This window comes from Maniola jurtina, chromosome 17 (assembly GCF_905333055.1).
Source record: "Maniola jurtina chromosome 17, ilManJurt1.1, whole genome shotgun sequence".
NCBI classification, from domain to species: Eukaryota; Metazoa; Arthropoda; class Insecta; order Lepidoptera; family Nymphalidae; genus Maniola; species Maniola jurtina.
Window position 1 is genome coordinate 10,755,591 of NC_060045.1, and position 24,012 is coordinate 10,779,602.

General features: G+C 36.8%; 2 protein-coding genes across 4 annotated transcripts in view; one reads left to right on the plus strand and one right to left on the minus strand.

The window, feature by feature from the left end:
• LOC123873516 (chromosome transmission fidelity protein 18 homolog) overlaps window positions 1-17,800 on the plus strand; it is a 40,645-nt gene extending 22,845 nt beyond the window's left edge. For all 3 annotated transcript variants that reach the window (XM_045918370.1, XM_045918371.1, XM_045918372.1), the window contains 2 exons: window positions 12,056-12,110; window positions 17,147-17,800. In XM_045918370.1, coding sequence (XP_045774326.1) covers window positions 12,056-12,110; window positions 17,147-17,250 — 159 coding nt within the window. In that variant the 3' untranslated portion in view covers window positions 17,251-17,800. The remainder of the gene's footprint in view (window positions 1-12,055; window positions 12,111-17,146) is intronic.
• A 3,151-nt stretch (window positions 17,801-20,951) lies between these two features.
• The window catches only part of LOC123874048 (dorsal root ganglia homeobox protein-like), a 98,523-nt gene continuing 95,462 nt past the window's right edge, over window positions 20,952-24,012 (minus strand). The window contains exon 10 of the mRNA XM_045919207.1: window positions 20,952-23,737. Within this exon, the coding sequence (XP_045775163.1) occupies window positions 23,502-23,737 (236 nt within the window). The 3' untranslated portion in view covers window positions 20,952-23,501. The remainder of the gene's footprint in view (window positions 23,738-24,012) is intronic.

Consider the following 24,012-nt stretch of genomic DNA (forward strand, 5'->3'; position numbering starts at 1 on the left):
TTTTACCCCCTTAGAGGTTGAATTTTCAAAAATCCTTTCTTAGCGGATGTCTACGTCATAATAGCTACCTGCATGCCTAATTTCAGCTTGATTCGTTTAGTAGTTTGAGGTAAGCGTTGATAGATCAGTCAGTCAGCATTTCCTTTTATACGTAACTATATTTAGATGTAGAGTAATTTGCTCAAAATCTATGTAGCAAGTAGCAACAATGGTTATTAATTTACAGCTGTAACTGAATATATGACCCGAATGTTTGATGACTTATTGGGTAAGAGATCTATGACCCATTGACGTTAACAGTATTTGTAGTAACCTACAACCTACCTTTGTACCTACCTACGTTTACTGCACGTACTTGTACCTACGTTTGTTTTGTACTAAGAAAGATAATAAAAATAATAAAAGAACTGTGTCAACAATAAACTGTCAAATGAATGGCGACAAGCGTGTAAAACCAATAAAATGCTTTTATTATCTGCCCGACCCGCCCGTGAATATATTTGCGTTACGCTCGTTTAGCAGCTCGCGTTTCCGAACCCGTAGCCAACATGGCGCCAGATATGAAGTCCTTAAGGTTGCTTCTCACAGTGCGTGATAACACGCACAAATAAAAATGATAATACAGTATGCCAACCTACAGCTAACTTCTCCTGCTCACGAAAGGCACAAAAAACAAAGTACCTTATTTCTCACGCCTTTGAATCATTACGCTGAAGATTTTAATTTACGGTTATAATTATAAATTAACAAATTACGGTTTAAAAAAAAGGTTGCAAACTAAGCTAATTAGTTTTTGATCTGTGTAATCGTTAAGCTGTGGTAAACAAAATAGATAGTGCGGAGCAACTCAAGTGCGCTACGGTACCAACGAACTGCTTAAAAAATTTGCAGTCAGTAGAGACTGCTAACAGAAGTGAAAACTTAAAACTATAAAATAACAGTTAGTTTTTTATTTACAAATTAATTTTAGTATCAAAAATTAAAATTTCATAGTTTGTAAACTAAAACCGTTACCATTAGTTTAGTTTTTTTACATTTATTGGCATTGGCGCTCCGAGTACCTACTATTAACATTAGCATATCGGTGACGCGACCTTGAAGTTTTAACCCGTCTTAAAATCTTTAAAGCGCCTAAAGAAGATTTCACTTCAACAATCACGAATCGTGAGAAGACGCTTTTACGAAGCAAGTACCTATGCCCCGGGCAATGCACATGGCGCGCATACTTCGAAAATTATACGCGTGTTTAAATTTAGAACCGCATTATTTGAGCCTATTTGAATTTGGAACCGCCGTTCGGTAATCGTACTAGGATTAGTGACAAGATTATTTACAATAATAGAGTGGCGAGGGGACGGAAAATTGGGACCTTAATCCTCCTAATGCGGGGAGAAATGAAAATTGGTACGTTCGTAATGTCAAATAGCATTATGTAAGTGTGTTTCGTTCGCGAGTTTGTGATAATCTACCATAATGAGGATAATCAAATAGCCGAATAATATTATTAATACTTAAATAACTTTGTAATCAAGTAGGACGAATAACAGGAAACTCTCTCTCACTTTTAGTTCCTGAATAGGTTACCTTTTGTCCTAAAAAATCAATCAGTGGGACGTTTAAAAACCTAAATCATCTATTTTTGTTACAGAGATAATTTGCATCCCGAATATGAATATGGGCTACTTTTTATCCCAGAAAATCAAAGAATTCCTTTAGGATTTTTAAAAACTTAAACCCACGCGGATGAAGTCTATATTCCATATTTATAGCGAATGTAAAAAAATGTAACAGTTGCGCTACATAATCATCTTTTGTGGCAGAGCAAACATGTGGCATATTGCGGCGTGCCGTATCTGATTAGACAAACACTATGAAAGGGTCTCCGCGACCTCTCGCTGCAGGCGTAATGAGTAATGACCCGCGTGTAGTGCGCGGGTTAACAGCAATTTGTTTGCGGGCATTCCTTTTATGTAGCTTTTTAGGGTTAATAGCTTGTGCGGTGTCAGGGGGTTGTCTTGTGTTGCTTAGTTGGATACAGCGTTGATGACCTCAACTCAACTAGGCACTTATCCGCTTTGACATTCAAAGCTAAAAGGCCCAGAATATTACCTAGCACAATTAGCCTTGCTTGTTAGACGGCTAACGTACACTGGGCTAAAGCACTTGGCGTATTTTTGCCGTCGCCGGCCAATACGGCAGTGTCTTCCACGGACGGTGCGGAAACCAGCCCAGAGAGAAGAAAGAAATATATTATTGGCATCACTCAGAAAAGCAGGTATTATTTAAATATTTTTATCGAATTATTGGAATGTCCTCTCCAAAACCAACACAAAAAAACACAAGTTTAATGTGCAAGGTTATCCGAGAGTTTTAATCTAAACAAACTAATGCCAAAATAAATAATTTAATTAGAGCGTGATTGCTATCACAACATCTAATTATCCAGTTCACAACCCAAATACCGAAAATATGCGATATCGCTCCGAATCTCAGAAGGAGACTGAACTAAAACCTTCGAAACACCCGTATTTATGCAAGTTCAATCTTTTTGGCCTCCTAGCAACAGTTTGTATGACATCGAATGAGCGAAATATCGATTTTATCAAACTACCTGCATTAGATAAATTAATAATTTTATATTATTTTTGACAACTCAAATCAATTTTTAAATATAACCTTACAGTTCGGCCGTCCTGAATTTAACACGTCCTCGTGTTTCTAATCAATCTTGTCATGTCAGTCGCGGGCTTCCTTGCCCTAAGTCAAATCCAAATCATGGGCTATCCTGCCCTCCGTCAAATCATTAAAACCTACCCTTGAACTGCCGAACTCTCAGTTTTAATATCAAGTCAACAATAAATCCAAACGACTAACTTCTCATTCGATGTATACAAAATCTGAACCACTCATTGCAAATTACTTTCCAATTCACAAAAGACTAAATTATTAAAAAAAAACTAAAAATTTTAATCACCAAATCAAACTCAATAAAATTTTAATCAAATGTGGGTTGTTTACAAAAAGATACCAAAGCGAAATTAAGACAACGTGAGACACGTCCCGCTTCTGAATTATTGGCGTCACTCAGAAAAGCAGGTATTATTTAAATATTTTTATCGAATTATTGGAATGTCCTCTCCAAAACCAACACAAAAAAACACAAGTTTAATGTGCAAGGTTATCCGAGAGTTTTAATCTAAACAAACTAATGCCAAAATAAATAATTTAATTAGGGCGTGATTGCTATCACAACATCTAATTATCCAGTTCACAACCCAAATACCGAAAATATGCGATATCGCTCCGAATCTCAGAAGGAGACTGAACTAAAACCTTCGAAACACCCGTATTTATGCAAGTTCAATCTTGTTGGCCTCCTAGCAACAGTTTGTATGACATCGAATGAGCGAAATGTCGATTTTATCAAACTACCTGCATTAGATAAATTAATAATTTTATATTATTTTTGACAACTCAAATCAATTTTTAAAAATAACCTTACAATACAGTGTCTTAATAGTGTTCTTATCTACTTAATCTCTCAATTTAGGGCCTTAAAAGTCAAAAATAGTGGGGTTTCATCACATATTCTTTACAAGCCTTTAGTCCAGCGTTTCAAGTCTGTTTTTTAGGGGATTTAGATACTAATCCATACTTCCATACTTATATCATAAATGCGAAAGTGTGTCTGTCTGTCTATCTGTCTGTCTGTCGGCTACCTTTTCACGGCCCAACAGTTTAACCGATTCTGACGAAATTTGGTACAGGGTCAGCTTATATCCCGGGGACGGACATAGGCTACTTTTTATCCCGGAAAATCAAACAGTTCCTACGGGATCTTTAAAAACCTAAATCCACGCGGGCGAAGTCGCGGGCATCCTCTAGTACCTACTTTATAAATTCAACGTGAACAAGCCCTAAGCTCCTTTTATTAATGTAGTAGGCAAATTCCACGTTTAATCCATCGACATTGATAGCCGATCGATCACTCTGCCTTCTGGGAGTATCAATTCGCAAATTTTAACTCGCCTAAGAAATCGGTTTTGCAAAATGTAATTTTTGTGAGAGCGTCTTCCTTCCCAAGTTTAATTCGTTTAAAAGTACCTACATTCTTGTTTACATTTATTATACTAACGGTGAATATTGAGGACTCAGTTCATTTTTAAGTAGGTAGGTCCCTACATCTCATACTAATACTCTCATATTATTCATACTAATATTAAAAATGCGAAGGTGTGTTTGTTTGTCCTTCAATCACGCCGCAACGGAGCCACGGATTGGCGATTATTTGCATGGATATAGTTAAAAACCTGGAGAGTGACATAGGCTACTTTTTATCCCGGAAAATCAGAGTTCCCGCGGAATTATAAAAACCTAAATCCACGTGGATAAAGTCATGGGAATCAGCTAGAAATAACAATAAGTGGCCGATTTTTTGACATTTGATATTTAAAAATAATTTCAAAAACACCTCTGTTGTTCTAAAACGCGTATGAAATTCAGTGTTTAGGATTTTGAACCCAATCGTAAGAAGATCCTCCCCCTTTTGCATCTGTTAGGTAAATGCGCTTTTTCGCGTTGTGCGTCTAAATAATTTACAAAGATATAATAGTAAATAATAATAAAGAATTACTAAGTATCTTTTAACAAATACTCGCACTCAAGCATTGAACATACCTAGTATAAAAAACTATATTGAGAAATATATGGCAGAAAACCATTTAGAAATCAAACTATTTAATATCAAAAAAGACTTTTATTTCATGTACTTTTATATTCGAACCTTTGTGCATTGTTTATGTTAGGCTAAAAGGCTGTCTCCTATTTTACAGATTGCCTTTATTGCGTCTTACCGAAATGAAGCGATGTCGGCCACTCAATGTAACGGTCAATGGGATTTTGACGGACCTAAAGTAGATTTTCTTAGAGGTAGCCATTATTATATCCATCGATGTACAGTATAAATTTTGAAGCATTTACCTACTATCGAAAAATTTGTAGCCTCTGTACGTTCTATAAATTGTTAATGAAGGAATAAAAGGAATTTAATATGGTATTCTCGAAACCAAAGTATGATTCGCTTTTCAATTTCTTTCAAGGTAAGTCCAATAAGAAAGAAAAGGCTCACGCATACTACATATTATCATCCGGTAGATATAGTACCTAGTGAGTAGAAGAAGGGAAGCATGATCATGCAAACTTGATCATGTGGGAATGTCAGTTTGCATGGCAAGCATGTAATGCATGCATAAACTTCTGATTGGATTAATCCTCAAGACCATGTGAATTGGTCAAAACACTTGATAGCATTTTGACCATCTAATTCAATTGTTTAAAAATCTCGAGTTAATCAGAGGACTCAATAGCAATAGTCAGGGTATTGTCTTCATTTCGTGATCATTTTCATTAAATTTTTTGTTTAAAAACATCGATATGAGTAGTAAATAATCAATTCATCGACCAAATATCTTACAAATCCAAACCGCCTTAACTCTTTTTCAGCGATAGGATCATTTGTCAATTTATCTTCCACTATTCTCATATAAAAACTTTTTCAAATAACCCCAGCGTTTGGAAATAGCTCGTAAACACAATATCGTATAAGTATTGTGTATTTACTGTGTGGAAAATAAGTATTGGGTGCCCGGGGCCTCGGGAAACAATGAAAAATGACCGGCGGAAAATTGCGCGGATTGTGGAGGATTCCAAGACGATACGACCCGATCGACGGGGAAAACTTGCGGGACGGACTTGGGGAAAGAAATATATTTTTGAACTAATGTGAATAATTCTGTTGTTCTTAGGACACTATCTTTAAACTAAGAAGTTTAGTTTACACATAACTGACTATGCGTCTCAGACTTTCACAGAAATCTAGAAAACCACAGACACTACTAGACTTGTTTCTAGAATGGATTCCGACGAATGTTTCTGGAATACATAATGTGTATTTTTATTATTATAACAACAAAATAATATAAAAAAATTCAAAGTGGCCGTCGTGAAAATGAAAAAACTAAAAAGTGTTATTTCTTGTACGATGGTACGGAAAAAGGTACGCTGTACTTGACCGATTTTTTAAAGTCTTATAACACGGCTTGAATTGTATTTGTACGCAGTCCTATTGGCAGTCTTCAATAAATAAAACAAGCAAAGACCAAGGTTGAGATTTATAGAGCTCACTTGGTCTATGCTCAGACTTAAGACACTGTTAAAACGAGACAGAGTCATACCACTGGCATAAGACTGTCTCGTTTTAACTGAAAGTTAAGTCTTAGCAAAATCAAAGTGCGCTCTATAGATTTGAACCGATCATAAATGAAAAGGACTTCGTCTGTGTTGGTGTTAGCTGGCGGGCGTACTCTGCTTTTTTGGGGTGTTTTATTTTGTTAAAACTGACTAGAAAGCGCTCTAAGGGGCAGACGGGGTCCATACTTGTATAGTTTCCCTAACTTGTTACAAGTAACTACAAACTTGACATTGACTAATCTTTGTAAAGCCAGAAGAGAGAAAAAAAAATGTAAATGAGTTTTCGGCAGCCGGCGGCCCTGCATCGTCACCGCGCACTCTATTTTCCTATTTGCGCGGCAGATTGGCTGTGATTGTATTGTTTGCGCCGCGCGCCGCGCCCAAGCCGAGCGGAAAATATATTGACACAGCGGCGGAGCACAAGTCAATTATATGCAAGGGTTACTTACTAATATATCTATTACAGTACCTTAGGCAGTGTCGTATTGTATTTACTTACGAAAAATATTATTATTACAATTAGTACAATTAGGTATTATTATAAAGGGAAAATTATAATATCGCATAAACTTAACATTCAAATTGAAATCAAAATTTTAATTCAAAATAACAAAAAAACAATCAAACAATTGAACAATCAAAGGGTTTCTTTAACGGTGAAGGGTAACATCGTGAGGAAACCTGAATGCCTGAGAGTTGTTCATAATGTTCTCATAGATCTGTGAAGTCTGCCACTCCGCACTTGGTCAGCGTGTTAGACTATGCCCTATTATATTATGGCACTTCTCGTTTTGACAGAAGACCAGTGCTCAGTAGTGGACCGACGATAAGTTGAAATGATGATTGTCATCAAAATAAGTTGTTTTCGTAAAAAATGTAGCAAACAAACAGATTAAAAAGTCATGTCCTGTCATTAGTCATAGTAACATTATAAAAGGAATAAACTTAGGCCTTATTTACATGAGAGTTTTTTTAACGGATGTTAAAAAGCTCTCGTGTAAATGAGGCCTAAGTAAAAAAAACGTTGACGTGTGAACGTGCCTATACTTGGGAATACATTTGTTCTATTTGGGCGCTTTTTTAACGGACGTTAAAAAGCTCTCGTGTAAATGAGGCCTTATGATACACAAAAATAATCGTATGAACGTTATACTGGTTTTACCGGCTAAGACGTCGCTGAAAATAACCAACACCTAATCATTAGATCTCTCAGAAGCGATATACTTGGAAGTAACTCCCAAAACGATATTATCCTAAAACAACTTTGATCATCTAGTGATTGACAATAACTGGGATATTGGCGATATTGGCTATACACTTCAGCCAATCACCTATAGGGGGCGTAACGTACATGATACATCGTAACGTAAGGATAACTTTTATGAGCGACAAATTGTGTTTATGCCGTCGTCTGTCGCGATTTACCGCTCGCGCCGCGACTCGTAATCGGAAATATTGCCCTCCAACGAAGTTATTCTGTGTGACAAGGCATAAGCTAAAGCGTATAAAGATTTTCTGTGTGATAAAACATAAGCTAAAGCGGGTAAATATGTGTTTATGGCATCGTCGTCGCGAATTACCGCTCGCGCCGCGACTCTTAATTGGAAATATTTCCCTCCAACGAAATTATTCTGTGTTTCAAGACTAAGCGAAAGCGGTAGCGGAAGCAAATTACTTATAGGATGCGTTACGAATGTCGTAACGTAAGGATAGCTTTTATAAGCGACTAACTGTGTTTGTGCCTTCGTCTGTTACGTTTTACCGCTCGCGCTGCGTCTCGTAAACATAAATATTGCCACGAAGTTATTCTTTGTAACAAGGCATTAGCAAAAGCGTTAGTGGAAGCAAATTATCTATAGGGTGCATTACGTACATCGTATCGTAAGGATAACTTTTATGAGCGATAAATTATGTTTATGCCGTCGTCTTCTGCGATTTATCGGTCGCGCCGGATTCGTAATCTGAAATATTGCCCTACAACGAAATTATTTAAAAATCGCTATATTTCAGCTTGTACCATACATCAACAACATCGTTTCAATGCTATTGTTGATATCATTGGCATAAAAAACAAAGTTATTGGTTCGCTCTTTACTCTCCTTGCTAAATTTTTTTGTGCGAACTGTTTTAATTTATAAAAAAACGCTATTATTCATCACTTGTCCCAAACACCTACAACTTCGATTCGTTTCAATGGTATTGTCGATATCTCTGGTATAACAAACAAGTTATTGCTTCGCTATTGCCTCTCCTTGCTTATGATATTGTTTGTCAATCGATTTGTGACGTACTTATATTGATTGTGATGAAAATTACATAAATAATCATCGTGATCATTACCATCACTAACCGATAGACGCCCATCGCTGGACATAGGTCTCTTGTAGGGACTTACAAATGTCACCATCTTGCACCGCCTGAATCCAGCGGCTAGTGGGGGGGGGGGGGGGGGGTTGTGTGTGTGTGTGTGTGTGTGTCTGTCTTCCAACACTGCAATTTCCGGTCGCCATCCTAGCACCTGGAACCCCGACGCCTATCAGCTTTTCGAAATATGTGCCCTGCCTCTTGCCACTTTAGCTTCGCAAACCTTTTAACAATGTCGGTTACTCTAGTTTCTCCCATGGGTATTTCTGATTTGATCATGTAGAGAAACTCCAAGCATAGGTAGCTCTCTCGATGATTTCATATAAATGATACTTTTACTGAAATCGTACAACAATGCAATGAATATTGTTAGTGAGCTGAATAACGAGCTCGAATTATTATCATTTTCGTAGCATATCGTAGCGCTGTCGTAGAAGGCTCGTAGCAATTGATATTTCTACTGTGGAGTAGAAATGTGGAAATTCAAAGTTTTCACGCTATTGAATGGCTGAAAAAATTAGTAAAAGATACCAATACCTACTTGTCTTAATTTTTCTTAATAGGCTTTTTATCCTGAAAAATTAAAGAGGTTCTACGGGACTTTTAAAAATCTAAATCTACGCGGACGAAGTTGCGAGCATCATCTAGTAGTGAATATAAATAAATAAATAAATGATAAAGATCATTTATTTATTTATCAAATAAAGATTTGCAAAAAATAATGCTGACATAAATTGACCATTTACTTCCAAAGAAGTAAGAACTGTGTAATGGTAGTAAGTGCCTTCCTTCGTACATTTGTTCTATCTTTGCAATAACCAATTATCATCTAGTATTAATAGCTTAATCATTAAGAGTACCTAACTACAATATGAAACACCTACTTTACATTAACAGCCTAAAATCCTCATCACGTAGATTCCTCTTCCAGTCGAGCACACACTTGCATAGGTGTAACAACATCGTTACCACAATCAACACTAACGATGTCTCACATCTAGACAACACTCCACTCAACATACATAAACTACCCTACATACTGACAAACTACATACAAAACTATCCACGCTAAAAACACCTTTACCTACATTCAAATTTGTTTCAATGTCGCTTGCAAAATATCGGCTTAAATGTCGTTTCTGTGTGGCCTCATAGGTTTCATAATTAAACGAACTATAGACAACGGAATTTTTTAAACGATTCTAACCGTTATTGTGGATAGCATTAGATGCGGTTTTGGTGTAAAATATTCAAAAACACTAGTCCACTTAGTGGTGTACATAGACTGAAAGAGAAAAATGGATGGAACATGTGCAAAGTTAAATAAAAAAAAAAAAAAAAAAAAGAAACTGTAGAGGCGTTGGACCAGCCGCACGTTGGATCGCCAATTTGTAGAGGCGTTGGACCAGCCGCACGTTGGATCGCCAATTTGTAGAGGAGGTTAGGCAGGCGATGAAGAAAACACGAGGTCGAACTAGACGGAAACTATATATATTGGTTCACCACTTAGTTTAGGTACAATCTTATAGTTTGACACTTCGTAGGCTTCCAGAACGCCCTGTTCCAGCAGATGTGGATGCAGGAGTTCGTGCCACCTATGAAGGATGGTAGGTTTCCGGAACGCCCCGTCCCAGCAGATGTGGATGCAGGGGTTCGTGCCACCTATGTCGTTGGTACTACTGAAACTAGCGTTTAACTCTGTCCCAGCAGATGTGGATGCAGAGTTCGTAACTCGTTTGAGTACCGAGCGAAGGAATCCGGAACTGACTCGGAATTCATTAGGAATTGATTAGAATCGATTGGAATGATTTTACAAACATATGCTAGCCGATATATACAACTGACCCGCGGCTCACGGTAACGCGAAGTACTGGGTAACTAGCGCCATCTAGTTATCGGGTCGAGTACTAAAATCGGTGTTACAAAACTGATTTCTGTATCAATGCCCGATGTACGAGTACCTAGTCGCTCATTTTCATAAAACGCAAGCGGGCTCCAATTCATAATCGGCCTGATACTATTTTAATGCTTAAAATCCTCATTAATTAAGTTTCTGTTTTCTTATTGACATTTTATCCGTACATAAAAGGCATGAACAGAGATGTAGGAGATCGTCAAAAGATGTAGAGTCCACAATACAATATTGCTAAGATTGAGTGATTTCACTTTGCACTTGTGTATTGTTTGTGGAGTGTACAGCCTGAGGATGCTCCGGAGTCGAATTGATTGTACGTTGAGTAGGTTCTAGAAGATTGGTAAAATTGCTAGCTTTTCTTGTTTTATTAGTAGTGGGCGGTGCATATCGCAAACTGCACGTTGTACCATACCGATTTGTGTGTCTTGGCGGATTAAAGTTTGCCTAATCTGCCAAAACAGATTAATCTGCTTCCAAAAGCTGCTGCTTCTTCTTCTTAAGCTTGTGGTTCCTTATTAGTGGATTCTGCAAACTAACACCTTTTTCCAACACAATATAATTGATTGCGATCGTCATACTGAAGCTACGGCCCCCTGTATATAAATAAATAAAATAAATAAATAAATAAATCTTTATTATCTTAACAAAACAGTGTTTACAAACTTTAGTGTGAAGCCCTGCCTCCTGATGAAGTTAAAACTGTGTTTCAGTAGGCAGTGTCTTCCCATAATGTATCCACATATGCATATATGCATATATATCAGCATAATGTAACCACACATAATTTAATTTAAAAAAATTACGTAAGAACTTACTATTTAAAGATATTTATTGTTAGTATACTAAGAGCTATGTGTAATAATATGTGTGTGTGTTTGTATGTGTAATGTGTGTGTAACTACTGTTTTATGATTTAGAGCTCCATCGCTCTTGTTCATTTAGTCTATGAGGGTACATTGCACGGTTGTGATTTCTAATTGGAGTCGCAATGTGTTGACGCCGTGGGCGCCGAGTAAAAAGCAATTTGGTGGAAAATGTGTTTTTTAATTGTACGCGACGAGACGCGGTCTCGTAAGTGCAGTAATGACTAATGAGGCATTTGAGGCTCGTGAGGCGAACTGGTTTTAGCCCGAATGTTGTTTTGAATAAACAAATCTTCCTTCATTTTATACCTACTAGCTGATGCCCGCGATTTCGTTCACGTGTATTTAGGTTTAAAAAAAATCCATGGGAACTCTTAGATTTTTCGGAATGAAAGTAGCCTATGCCACTCTTCATCTCTTTAACTATACCCATGCAAAAAATAAAATCGATCCGTTGCTCCGTTGCGTCGGGATTGAAGGCAAACAAACAAAAATATTTTCGCATTTATAATATGGTTAGTGGTTCATCAGACAGATTGTTTAAAGAGATCGATTTAAAAAAAAACATGTTTATAAAAATGATACCATGACTATATCATTAATTTAACACAAACATTGGTTTTTACATATTATAACATATTTTACATAATGTAAATTGTTTCAGGTACAGAAAGATTTCTTCGGTCGGATTGTTCCAATCACACAAGCACAGAAACAAGGTAAGAAACGCTTCAAATTTATACATAAAGGAAGTGTCTCTGCATCTTATTCCTCATTGTTGAGGGTCGCAACCCTTTATAATTAATCACGTAAAGATTGGAGTTTTCTGGGCATTAAATTGCGGTGGTTGCTGTAGCAATGCTGTAGTAAATAGAGGGCAACATGGCGAAATTTCCACCGTTAACATATAACGTTAATAACACATCACGTTATAAGCAAGGCAAGGCAAGGTGCGCTGGCAAGGCTTCATTCATTCATTGCGTATCACCAACGCCTGTAGGTTTTTAAAAATGTGAGTAAAGACTAGCAGCCTAAAGACTACATTCTTCGCGACGTACCTATATGTTATAAAACATGCCAATAGAGAATTCTCGGATTCGGATCCGATGCAGTGCGTAAAGATCCTTAAAATCATACTAATAATGTACCCATAAAAGACATATAACACATGCATCACTGTGCATACAAGCACGCTCGCACAAAACAACGGCGAAATTTCCACCGTTATCACATAACGTTAATCACACGTCTCGTTACAAGTGGGCCTATTATTCTCAATTACGCTCGCCGCCCGCGCCGGCAAGGGTTGTTAATATTCATTGCGCGACACCCGCCCGGACTCGAACACCTGATCCCCGCGTTAATCGCACCCACGATTGTCTACCATTTTGATATTAATTCACTCCCGGATACCGAATTTTAATAGACGCCGTTGAATTAGCTTGTGTTTGGATAAAGGGTTAGTTTACACTGTATCTACATTTGTGGGTATATTACATATTTACATATTTATATACTTATCGGTAATTTACATATTTGTCAAGCCTTCTGAATTCAGTGTATTTACCAAACACTGAATCCAGAAGGCTTGAGAGGTTTCAAAAATGTGAATGTTTCACAGCAATGTGTGCTGTGAAAGAAACTTGATTAAAACGCAAAATAACTCGTAGCGTGAAATAGCAGTTTTAAAATTAAGGTATCATCCGCGTGGATTTAGGTTTTTATAAATCCTGTGGGAAGTGTTTGATTTTTCTGGATAAAATGTAGTCTAAGTGTTATTTCACGGTACCTTTACCCTATTTCCATCCCAAAAGATTGTCTGTTTGTTACTCCTTCACGCCACAATATACCAATCTGACTGTGGAATGTATAAAATGTTTTTTACTATTTTTTTTACTCCTTACACCACAATAATTGAACCAATTTTACTGGGAATGGAAATACTCGTACTTGTAGCTTATTCCCTGTATTACACATAGGCAACTTTTTATGAGTTCCCGTGGGAATTTAAAAACCTATATCCACGCGGATGAATTCGCACTGCATCATCTAGTAAAAAATAAAACTGAAATACATCTAAACTAAATGTTTAACGTACGCGTAGATAAAAGATGTCAGAGAGAACCCTACCATAGTGGAGTCAGAATGTACCCAATCAGAATGGGAGCAAGTTATAATGAGTTTCTGTAAGCCAATTGTTGTAAAATTGACTTAATGTTTGATTTAGCCGAATATTGCCATTGTGTTCGCTTGGCAATATAAAGGTCTTCGCACATTACACAAATTTCCACAATACAAAATTCAACGTCGACTCCACTCTAACTCGACTCACAGTTACGCATGGAAACGGAGCTTTTTATATTGTGTTCCTTACGGTGGAAATTTCTATTTGACGGAAGTGGACTACACGTAGTGTATACGTCGTGCACTTCTTTCAATTAATTATTAAAAACTAGATGATGACCGCAGCTTCGCCCGCGTATATTGGCCAGATCCCCTTGCAGCATCAGGATTGAGGAGTTGGAATCCAATATTTTTATGGAACTATGTCGCAAAGTTCCCTTAACGATAAAAAAAAAATTACGCAAATCGGTACCGAGAAATCTCCGAGATATCAGTGTAAATAGGTAGAAAAACACAACTCCATTTTTCAAAGTCGGTTAAAGAGAAGCCTATGTTACGCCTTTGTTATCTCCTCTACTTGTCTGTGAAAGTCCCATCAAAATAGATTTGGCCATTGCGAAGATTAGCTAGCCCGTTCAAACAGACACGACACTTCCATTTTATTTATTAGTATATAGATTCCACCGCAAGGAACACAGTATAAAACTTCCACGCTTTCCTGCGCGGCGAGGTGAATCGACTTCGAGTTTGGTAATGTGCGAAGACTTTAACTCAACTTAATTTCAATTCCGTAATCATTAGCTAAGGCGTAACATTATTTTGGAATCCCATTGGGTATTCTGTACCAAATTACTTTGAATCAAACAGTATAATCGGGTATTTAACAAAATACTGTTTCATTACATTTATGAAAAACAAATGTTTTGATTACACTATAAGATATAACTAGCATTGGTTACCGCAACCTCGTCCGCGTAGACTACACATCAAACCCCTATTTTATTAACCCCCGACCCAAAAAGAGGGGTGTTATAAGTTTGACGTGTGTATCTGTGTATCTGTCTGTGGCATCGTAGCTCCTAAACTAATGAACAGATTTAGATTTTTTTTTTAATTTGAAAGGTGGCTTGATCGAGAGTGTTCTTAGCTATAATCCAAGAAAATCGGTTCAGCCGTTCGAAAGTTATCAGCTCTTTTCTAGTTACTATAACCTTCACTTGTCGGGGGTGTTATAAATTTTTAATTTACACTTGTCCCCTTAGAAGTTGAATTTTCAAAAATCCTTAGCGGATGTCTATTGTCTACGTTATAATAGCTATCTGCATGCAAAATGTCAGCCCGACCGATGCGTTTATAGATCAGTTAGTCACTTTTCCTTGTAATCATACTCGGTTATCTAATATATTCAGCACTAGCCGATGCCCGCGACTTCGCCCGCGTGGATTTAGATTTTTCGAAATCCTGTGGGATCTCTTTGATTTTCCGGGATAAAAAGTAGCCTATGTGCTAATCCAGGGTATAATCTATCTCCATTCCAAATTTCAGCCAAATCCGTCAAGTAGTTTTTGCGTGAAGGAGTAACAAACATACACACACACACACGCACACACACACACACACACACACACACACACACACACACACACACACACACACACACACACACACACACATACAAACTTTCGCCTTTATAATATTAGTGTGACAAACATTCACACCCAATAGAATTTTTGAAAAGGTAAATCTCACACAATGCAAAAGGCATTAACAAAACCCCCGTTGAATGAACCTCATTACAGCGGGTCTCATCAACTTTGCACTCTTTAATTCACCATCGCATAAAGGCCTACCTAAATTAAAATGGCATAAAGGCCTACCTACACCAGTTACGGGGCCTTTCACACTGTAAAAGGGAGGTTATTAAGAAACTGGTGCTTTAAAGAAAACTAGATTTCTGATACTAGTGTTCCGTGTGAAGAGGTTTTATGATACGCTAAGCCCAGTAGATGTTTGCGGAACTAAATAGCATCTTTAGTATGAATGAAATTTTATAACATATCGACGACCTATTGCGACTTCGAGACTTCGAAGTCGAAGTGCTACAATCACACTAATATTATAATGGCGAAAGTTTGTGTGCGTGTGCGTGCGTGTGTGTGTGTGTGTGTGTGTGCGTGCGTGCGTGCGTGCGTGCGTGCGTGCGTGCGTGCGTGCGTGCGTGCGTGCGTGCGTGCGTGCGTGTGTGTGTGTTTTACTCTTCCACGCAAAAACTACTGGACGGAATTGTCTGAAATTTAAAATGGAGATAGATTATACCCTGGATTATCACAAAGTTTACTCTTCATCTCGGAAAATAAAAGAGTTCTAGAGCCACGGAAATATTTCATAGAATTACATAGAAACCAGTAGTGGCGCGGCGACGCGTGCTGCTGCTTGCAGTCAGCTACGGACTTATGCCTTAACGGTTAATGAAATGAAATGAAATGAAATTATTTATTTTGCCAGATGTGAGTAACAATAAATGATGGTACATTGACAGGTAGTCTCTCTCACATTTTGCCATTTATTAACCCCCGACCCAAAAAGAGCGGTGTTATAAGTTTGACGTGTGTATCTGTGTTCTGTGTATCTGTCTGTGGCATCGTAGCTCCTAAACTAATGAACTGATTTTAATTTAGTTTTTTTTGTTTGAAACGTGGCTTGATCGAGAGCGTTCTTAGCTATAATCCAAGAAAATCGGTTCAGCCGTTTGAAAGTTATCAGCTCTTTTCTAGTTACTGTAACCTTCACTTGTCGGGGGTGTTATAAATTTTTAATTTACACTTGTAGGTAGGTACTATTATATTAATTTACCACATTTTCGCGGATCCCTAAAGGCGACACGCGAGACTACATAATGCGATAGGTTCGCGTCGGAGAGTTACAATGGCGGCTATTAGCGCGCGCAAACACGCCGCGCGCCGGGTAATTATACAAGTTGATTATATTCCGCCCGCCCTACGCCCGCGACGACGCCGTAATAGGTTTTATGCTTTGTTGTCTTTGGAGGGCGTGATTGTTACATATACCTACCTACTTCATTTTAAGGCTTTAGAAGTCTGGGTGAGGGAATGGATATAGGCCTACGATCGTCTAGTTACTCTTACCATTCTACAAAAAAAAAAAAAATATACAGGAATAACAGAATATAAACTATGTAGTCTATTAAAATAAAAACAAGATCACAGTCATCGTATATAAATATCCAAATTCAACAATAATTGTGATATTATAATATTTTTATTTATGAAGTAGTCATTAATTTTGTAATACATTCTATTTACAAGTGTTAACTAAAAATTTATAACACCCCCGGCAATTGAAGGTTACAGTAACTAGAAAAGAGCTGATAACTTTCAAACGGCTGAACCGATTTTCTTGGATTATAGCTATAAGAACACTCTCGATCAAGCCACCTTTCAAATAAAAAAAAATTAAATTAAAATCGGTTCATTAATTTAGGAGCTACGATGCCACAGACAGATACACAGATACACACGTCAAACTTATAACACCCCTTTTTTTGGGTCGGGGGTTAAAAAGGAGATGATGTAGTTTTCGCTTGAAATGTAGTAAGTTGTTTTTGTTGCAGACGCAGTGTCAGACGTGATATCGTCGAGCAGCGTGTTCTACCAGTACAGAGAGGGGTTCAACAACGCGGTGCGGCGGAACGTGCGGATGCGCGATTTGTTATAGGATCTATTGTATTTGTATCATCATCAGATCGATACATTATAAATCGTCGCTGCGCATGAAAATTCCGTGGATTCCCAAAAAATGTGGAAAATCACAAGTTTTTAGGACACTTTTAAAATTATTTTTTATGGAAAAATATGCTTTATTTTAGATTAAAATCACATAGCTAAAAAGATTATCTCTTGAACTAACACATGCTAAAGGACGGGTTTCTAAAACAAAACAAAATGGCATCAAAACGAAAATCGACGAAATATAGCTTAATACCGGCTGGACGCACCTGGTTAGTCGATGTACCTAAGCCCAACTAGTTTCAAACCCATCCGGGGTCCTTTTTCATAGGGACTCTGCGGAAAAGGGACTCCTTGTGAAAAAGGACCTCGGATGAGTGAGTCCAACAGATACTATTTAATTAATTATTTATATTTATAATTATATTTATAATGGATATCAGTGACGATAATTTAAACGCGAAGATACATATTATGTACAAAATTGTTCCTATCAGTTCTATCATATTGTAAAGTTAGTTCAATCGCTGTTTAATATTCAAAAAAAACGAAATGGATAACTAAAAAACTTTTTTGAATGTTGGGTGTGATTTATTTAAAAAATTTCAACAAAATAGTTTATATTTTTATAGAAAAAAAATTATGTACATATCGCAGTTAGGTATGTTTTTTGATTCAATGTCGTTGTAGGATCTATTAAGGTGGAAGCGACGGGCCTTCCCGCGAAATTCAAATTTAATTTGGTTTTTCGCATTTTTAAACTAATACGACAATGTAGGCTTATGGCATTTTCAATTGCGACAATGGCAGTATCATCCTCACAGGTTTATATAAAAATCTTTACTTGAAAGGGTCCAGGTTAAGAAATTAGCTGTAGTATCGACTAATTCTGACACACAGCCTACGTTGTCGTATTAGTTTAAAAAATGCGAAAAACCAAATTAAATTTGAATTTCGCGGGCAGGCCCGTCTCATGCCTCTTAAGTAAGCCACAGCTGATCGGGTCTAGTTCAAAATCTTCCATATAGTCAGTATTATTTAGTTACTGCATAATATAATGCCTGCAATTTCCTCCGCATGGAAGATTTTTGAGATAGTCGTGGGGACCCTATGATTTCCCGAAATAAAAAGTAGTAACTGTCTAATTATTTAACTATGTTAATTCGAAATATCACGTAGATCAAGATCAAACCAACTAACAAACACACTCGCATTTATAATAGTAGTAATGATTTGGATTTTTTTATATATACTTATGTATTTATATTGTATATATGCATACTTGTACCTAAGTCGTACGATAGTATGCGGCGAATTTTGGTCCAGCTGGACTTGAATTTGGATAGAAGATTGGATATAGTCATATCCGATCTTCTATTATTAAGTTTATAAAAGGTATATTTGTATAAGAAGTGTAAACTACTACATTTTGTACAATAAATATTTATTTCAAAGAAATGAACTGTTTTGATTTATTTGAAACAATCCTTACACCTGTTACAGAACTTTGAATAGCAGTTTTGAGTTGAAAGTCGTATCTCAAACACATCTGCATTAAGAGGGGTCTCTCCGCCACTCGCTTCATACAAACGTAGTTAGACTATTAAGCAACCAAAGTCCATGAAATTTTGCAGACATATTCTAGAAACTAATATCTATGTCTGTGGTTTTCCAGATTTCTGTTAAAATATTCGGTTTCAAAGTTAATTCGGTCTTAAAAATTTACAAACAAATCTTTGAGCCTCTGTAATTTTAAAACTACATATTTTTAGAAAAATCTAAAACACCACAGACACAGATATTAATTAGTTTCTAGAATATGTCTGCAAAATTTCATGGACTTTGGTTGCTTAGTATTCAAATGAAATTGGAACTACGATTGTATGAGGCGAGTGACGGAGAGAGCCCTGTTAACAGTTACGACTAAGAGCTTAACCGGTAAAGTGTAGAAGTTAGTACATAAATACATCACAAACAATATTATTTACGGTTGTTCACGTCAAATGTGGTGATTAATGATGCAACTTTTGAAATATGATTGCTTTGTCTGCTGAAGTATCATTAGGAAAGATTCCTTAATCCTTTGTTTTTCAATGGTAAAGAGTTGGAAGGAAAGATTTCTTATAATAAATTATACGTACCTCCATGTAAGTATCTGCGATTATTTAAAAATTATCTTGGTGACATCGATTCTGATGTTTTGCTCTAAACTAGAGTATCTGCATCTTTTTAACCCCCGACCCAAAAAGAGGGGTGTTATAAGTTTGACGTGTGTATCTGTGTATCCGTCTGTGGTATCGTAGCTCCTAAACTAATAAACCGATTTTAATCTAGTTTTTTTGTTTGTCGGGGGTGTCATAAATTTTTAATTTACACTTGTAGGTGTAGGTATATTAGAAGATGTCAAACGATTTCCGGTTAGTGAATCTCTAGACTAACTGAGCAAAGGTTTAGTTTAGATTTTAGAGTGACTCACGATCACGTCCGTTTTCAATATTCTCTATCTGTAATCTGTAGATAAGTTACTTAGTAACGTTGTTATTTGTCTAAAACACCATACAATTATAATTGACAAATAACGTTGCTAATTAGTAATTTATCTACAGACGAGCGTTAAAAAAACGTTGCGCTGAAAATACAACAGTGCGCGATAAAAAAGTGTTGACGTGTGAACAGATACTTGGGAATGGATATTTTGTTCTATTTGAATGCTTTTTTAACGTCCGTTAAAAAAGCAGTATGAATGAGGCCTATGTTATTAAGTTTCTTTATTTTGCTTTTTAACCCCCGACCCAAAAAGAGGGGTGTTATAAGTTTGACGTGTGTATCTGTGTATCCGTCTGTGGTATCGTAGCTCCTAAACTAATAAACCGATTTTAATCTAGTTTTTTTGTTTGTCGGGGGTGTCATAAATTTTTAATTTACACTTGTAGGTGTAGGTATATTAGAAGATGTCAAACGATTTCCGGTTAGTGAATCTCTAGACTAACTGAGCAAAGGTTTAGTTTAGATTTTAGAGTGACTCACGATCACGTCCGTTTTCAATATTCTCTATCTGTAATCTGTAGATAAGTTACTTAGTAACGTTGTTATTTGTCTAAAACACCATACAATTATAATTGACAAATAACGTTGCTAATTAGTAATTTATCTACAGACGAGCGTTAAAAAAACGTTGCGCTGAAAATACAACAGTGCGCGATAAAAAAGTGTTGACGTGTGAACAGATACTTGGGAATGGATATTTTGTTCTATTTGAATGCTTTTTTAACGTCCGTTAAAAAAGCAGTATGAATGAGGCCTATGTTATTAAGTTTCTTTATTTTGCTTTTTAACCCCCGACCCAAAAAGAGGGGTGTTATAAGTTTGACGTGTGTATCTGTGTATCGGTGTATCTGTCTGTGGCATCGTAGCTCCTAAAGTAACGAACCGATTTTAATTTAGTTTTTTTTGTTTGAAAGGTGGCTTGATCGAGAGTGTTCTTAGCTATAATCCAAGAAAATCGGTTCAGCCGTTTGAAAGTTATCAGCTCTTTTCTAGTTACTGTAACCTTCACTTGTCGGGGGTATTATAAATTTTTAATTTACACTTGTTCTCCCTTTAAAATGCATTTTAGAGATTTTTAGACTCACTTTCAAGTGAGTGAAACTTTCTTTCTGTGTGGGTTAGGGTAGTAAAAAAATACCAAAGTAAATGTACATAATATTTTATTTATAATAATCAAAACAACTATTCACGTGAAGGTATCTATTTATGTAAGAAGCTAGCTACAATTTATACATCCTTATATATTAAAATACGGCGCCACAATTCCACACCTTGTGCATAGTGCAGTGGTTTATATACCTCTCTTTCACTCCTATATACATGAATGGCGCCGACACTATATCTACTATATCATAATTATATGTTAAAATTATTGAAATATTTTATTTATTCAATACATTTATTCTATGCATATAGGAATGTGATGTTGGATTAATATAATCTTTTTCTTTAATGAACGAAAATCCTTGTCAAATTAAACAATGACTTTAGAAAAAGAATATATTTTCACAAAAAATCTCTCCACTTTTTTTTTAAATCACTGGTAATTATATTTATTTAAACTAAGCAAGATCCAAAATAATACAAACGTAAACGTTGTAAGAGATTATTTTCTAACTTACAACTACAACAGCTGTTCTATAACAAATAAGGTAGGTACAGTAAGGGAAAAAACAGTAAATTGAACATAAAAAATTACAAAAAAAAAGTATTTTTAGCAAGAGTTTGCAACCAAATTAGCGTACCTTTATGCGTGTAAGAAAACTTATAAATAAAAATACTGGTGATTGTATTATATCGGTTATAATACCGTATTGCATTATACTGGTGATAATACCGTAGCTAAATCTATTTATTTACAATAACGTTCCCTAATTCTACATAAACGAAAAAATATTCACAACAATTTTGGTCGAATACTGATTACGGTGATTTTTTAAAATATTTACAAGAAATTTCTTATACTTATACAATAATAATTTTAACCTTAATTTTACGAATACATAACATTAACATTGCGTTTATTATATATCTAGTGGCTACATTGTAAAGGTCTTTGCCTTGTCTTAATATTTTTCAATACGTATCCATAATATTAGAGCGGTTACAGATTCGCGTTTTTTTGCGTGTAAAAGCTCGTTTTATTACGCGCGTATCGCGTATACGTACACGCGTGAATCCATTCGTTGCCAGAATCCATATTATAGCTACTGACTCACCCACTAGTTCTAGCGAACACGCCGGAATAAGTGCGTGCACGCGCATTCAATGTATATTATGATACGGCTACACTATGAGGATTCGGCAAATTATTATTTGTGATATAACGCGAATTGTGTGACCAGGCAGCGATAACTGAATCGTTTTGCACATTCGCACTAACCCGAGAGGTCGGCGAGAAGAAAGGTTTTTTAAAAAATCCCGCGGGAACTGTTTGTTTTTCCAGAATATAATATCATACACACGCTGTCACACGCTACGTAATACGCTGTTACAATATGTTGCGTCTGCTGTCCGGCTGATTTGCCAAACTTATTTAAAATTCGCCAAATACGAAACATTAGGCGGATCTGGAATAGTGTGGTCAGTTGATTTCACGAATACCAAACTATCGTTGTCCAAAACTCGAATCATTGGCCAAATCCCGACAAATAGAGCTGTATTATTATTGAAGCGGAAATGTAGCGCGCCCAAACGAGCGTTATACGGGCAGAAAAACGCTAGTCCGTAACCGCCATTACCTTCTTTGAAATTGAAGCTGCGTCTCTACCGATTAAAATTTACGTTGTTCGTCGTGGTTCGAGAAAATATTATTGTAAGTATGACCTATTGAGTTGACTTTTCGATTTTGAAAACGACGTGACGAAGAAAAATTTTTATTGGTTTGAAAGCGATTTTACATGATTTGATTGCCTTTTTTCTATTTAACAAGCTAAATAATGCTTGATTTGGAAAATATTGAAAAAACTAAATAAATGGGTATGTTTCACAATAAAGTATTATTCGTAGGTAAATTAAGTAGAAAGAATATCCAATATCTACAACTTTTTAATGTGCTAACTGCTTACTTAGTTAGTTATACTCGTAATTAACTTGGCACAAAAAGATTGACTTATAGTACATATCATTAAAATGTATTAAAATGGCAATTGACATGATGGCATTACAGAATTCACTGTTAAAATGATTGTAAGTATATTGTTTGAGAGAATTGTTGAGAAATTTTGAAATTTCCCATGTTTTTAGCGATGAGTAGCAAAAGCTACTTTTTGCATAGGAAAAATAGGATGACTAATCATCAGATTAATGATGAAACGTCCAATACCAATTAATCTAAATATTTAGGCGGGTCTTGCGGTGGTGCAGCAAAGGTGCCCGCACACCAGCAGCGTGCACCACGTGCAGCAGCGGCGTCGGCAAGGGAGGCAGGTGTGCGGACAGCCACGCACCGCGCACAAGGCTCGGACGACGATGCTGTGTCTGCGCTACCACGGACGATACTCTCCCCATGGTTGTCGGTGCGGACTGGTCCATGTACGCAGCATGGGAAACCGGGATTATAGGGCATCTGAACATGCTCGTCTGTGCTTATGCAGACACCGCGCACCCCCTCGCACCGTACCTTTGAAGTTATTACCCGCTGTTGATCGGACGCACCGCGATTGGTGAAACACCCAATATAGGTTATACCCATTAATCTAAATGTTTGGGCGGGTCTTGCGGCGGTGCAGCAGAAGTGGGCGGGTCGTGCAGCAGCGGCATCGGCAAGGGAGGCAGGTGGAGCGGCAGCGGCAGCAACGCTCGGGATTGGAAGTTCGCTAACGACTGCAGCAGCGCCGCGGAGTGCTCGTGCGCTTTGCGGCGCAGCTCGGCCACGCTGGACGAGCGGGCCTCCTCTTTGGGGCAACAGGGGCAAGGAGCGCCCCAACCTGTAAAGAAGATTATGGTTAAAAACTCATACCGAACCTATAGTCAAAAAATAATATCTAAATAAATTAAAACAAAAATTAACTTCTTTAAGAGGGCTCTCTCCGTCACTCGTTTCATACAATCGTAGTTCCAATTTCATTTGAATACTAAGCAACCAAAGTCCATGAAATTTTGCAGACATATTCTAGAAACTAATATCTATGTCTGTGGTTTTCCAGATTTCTGTTAAAATATTCGGTTTCAAAGTTACGCGGTCTTAAAAAATTTCATACAA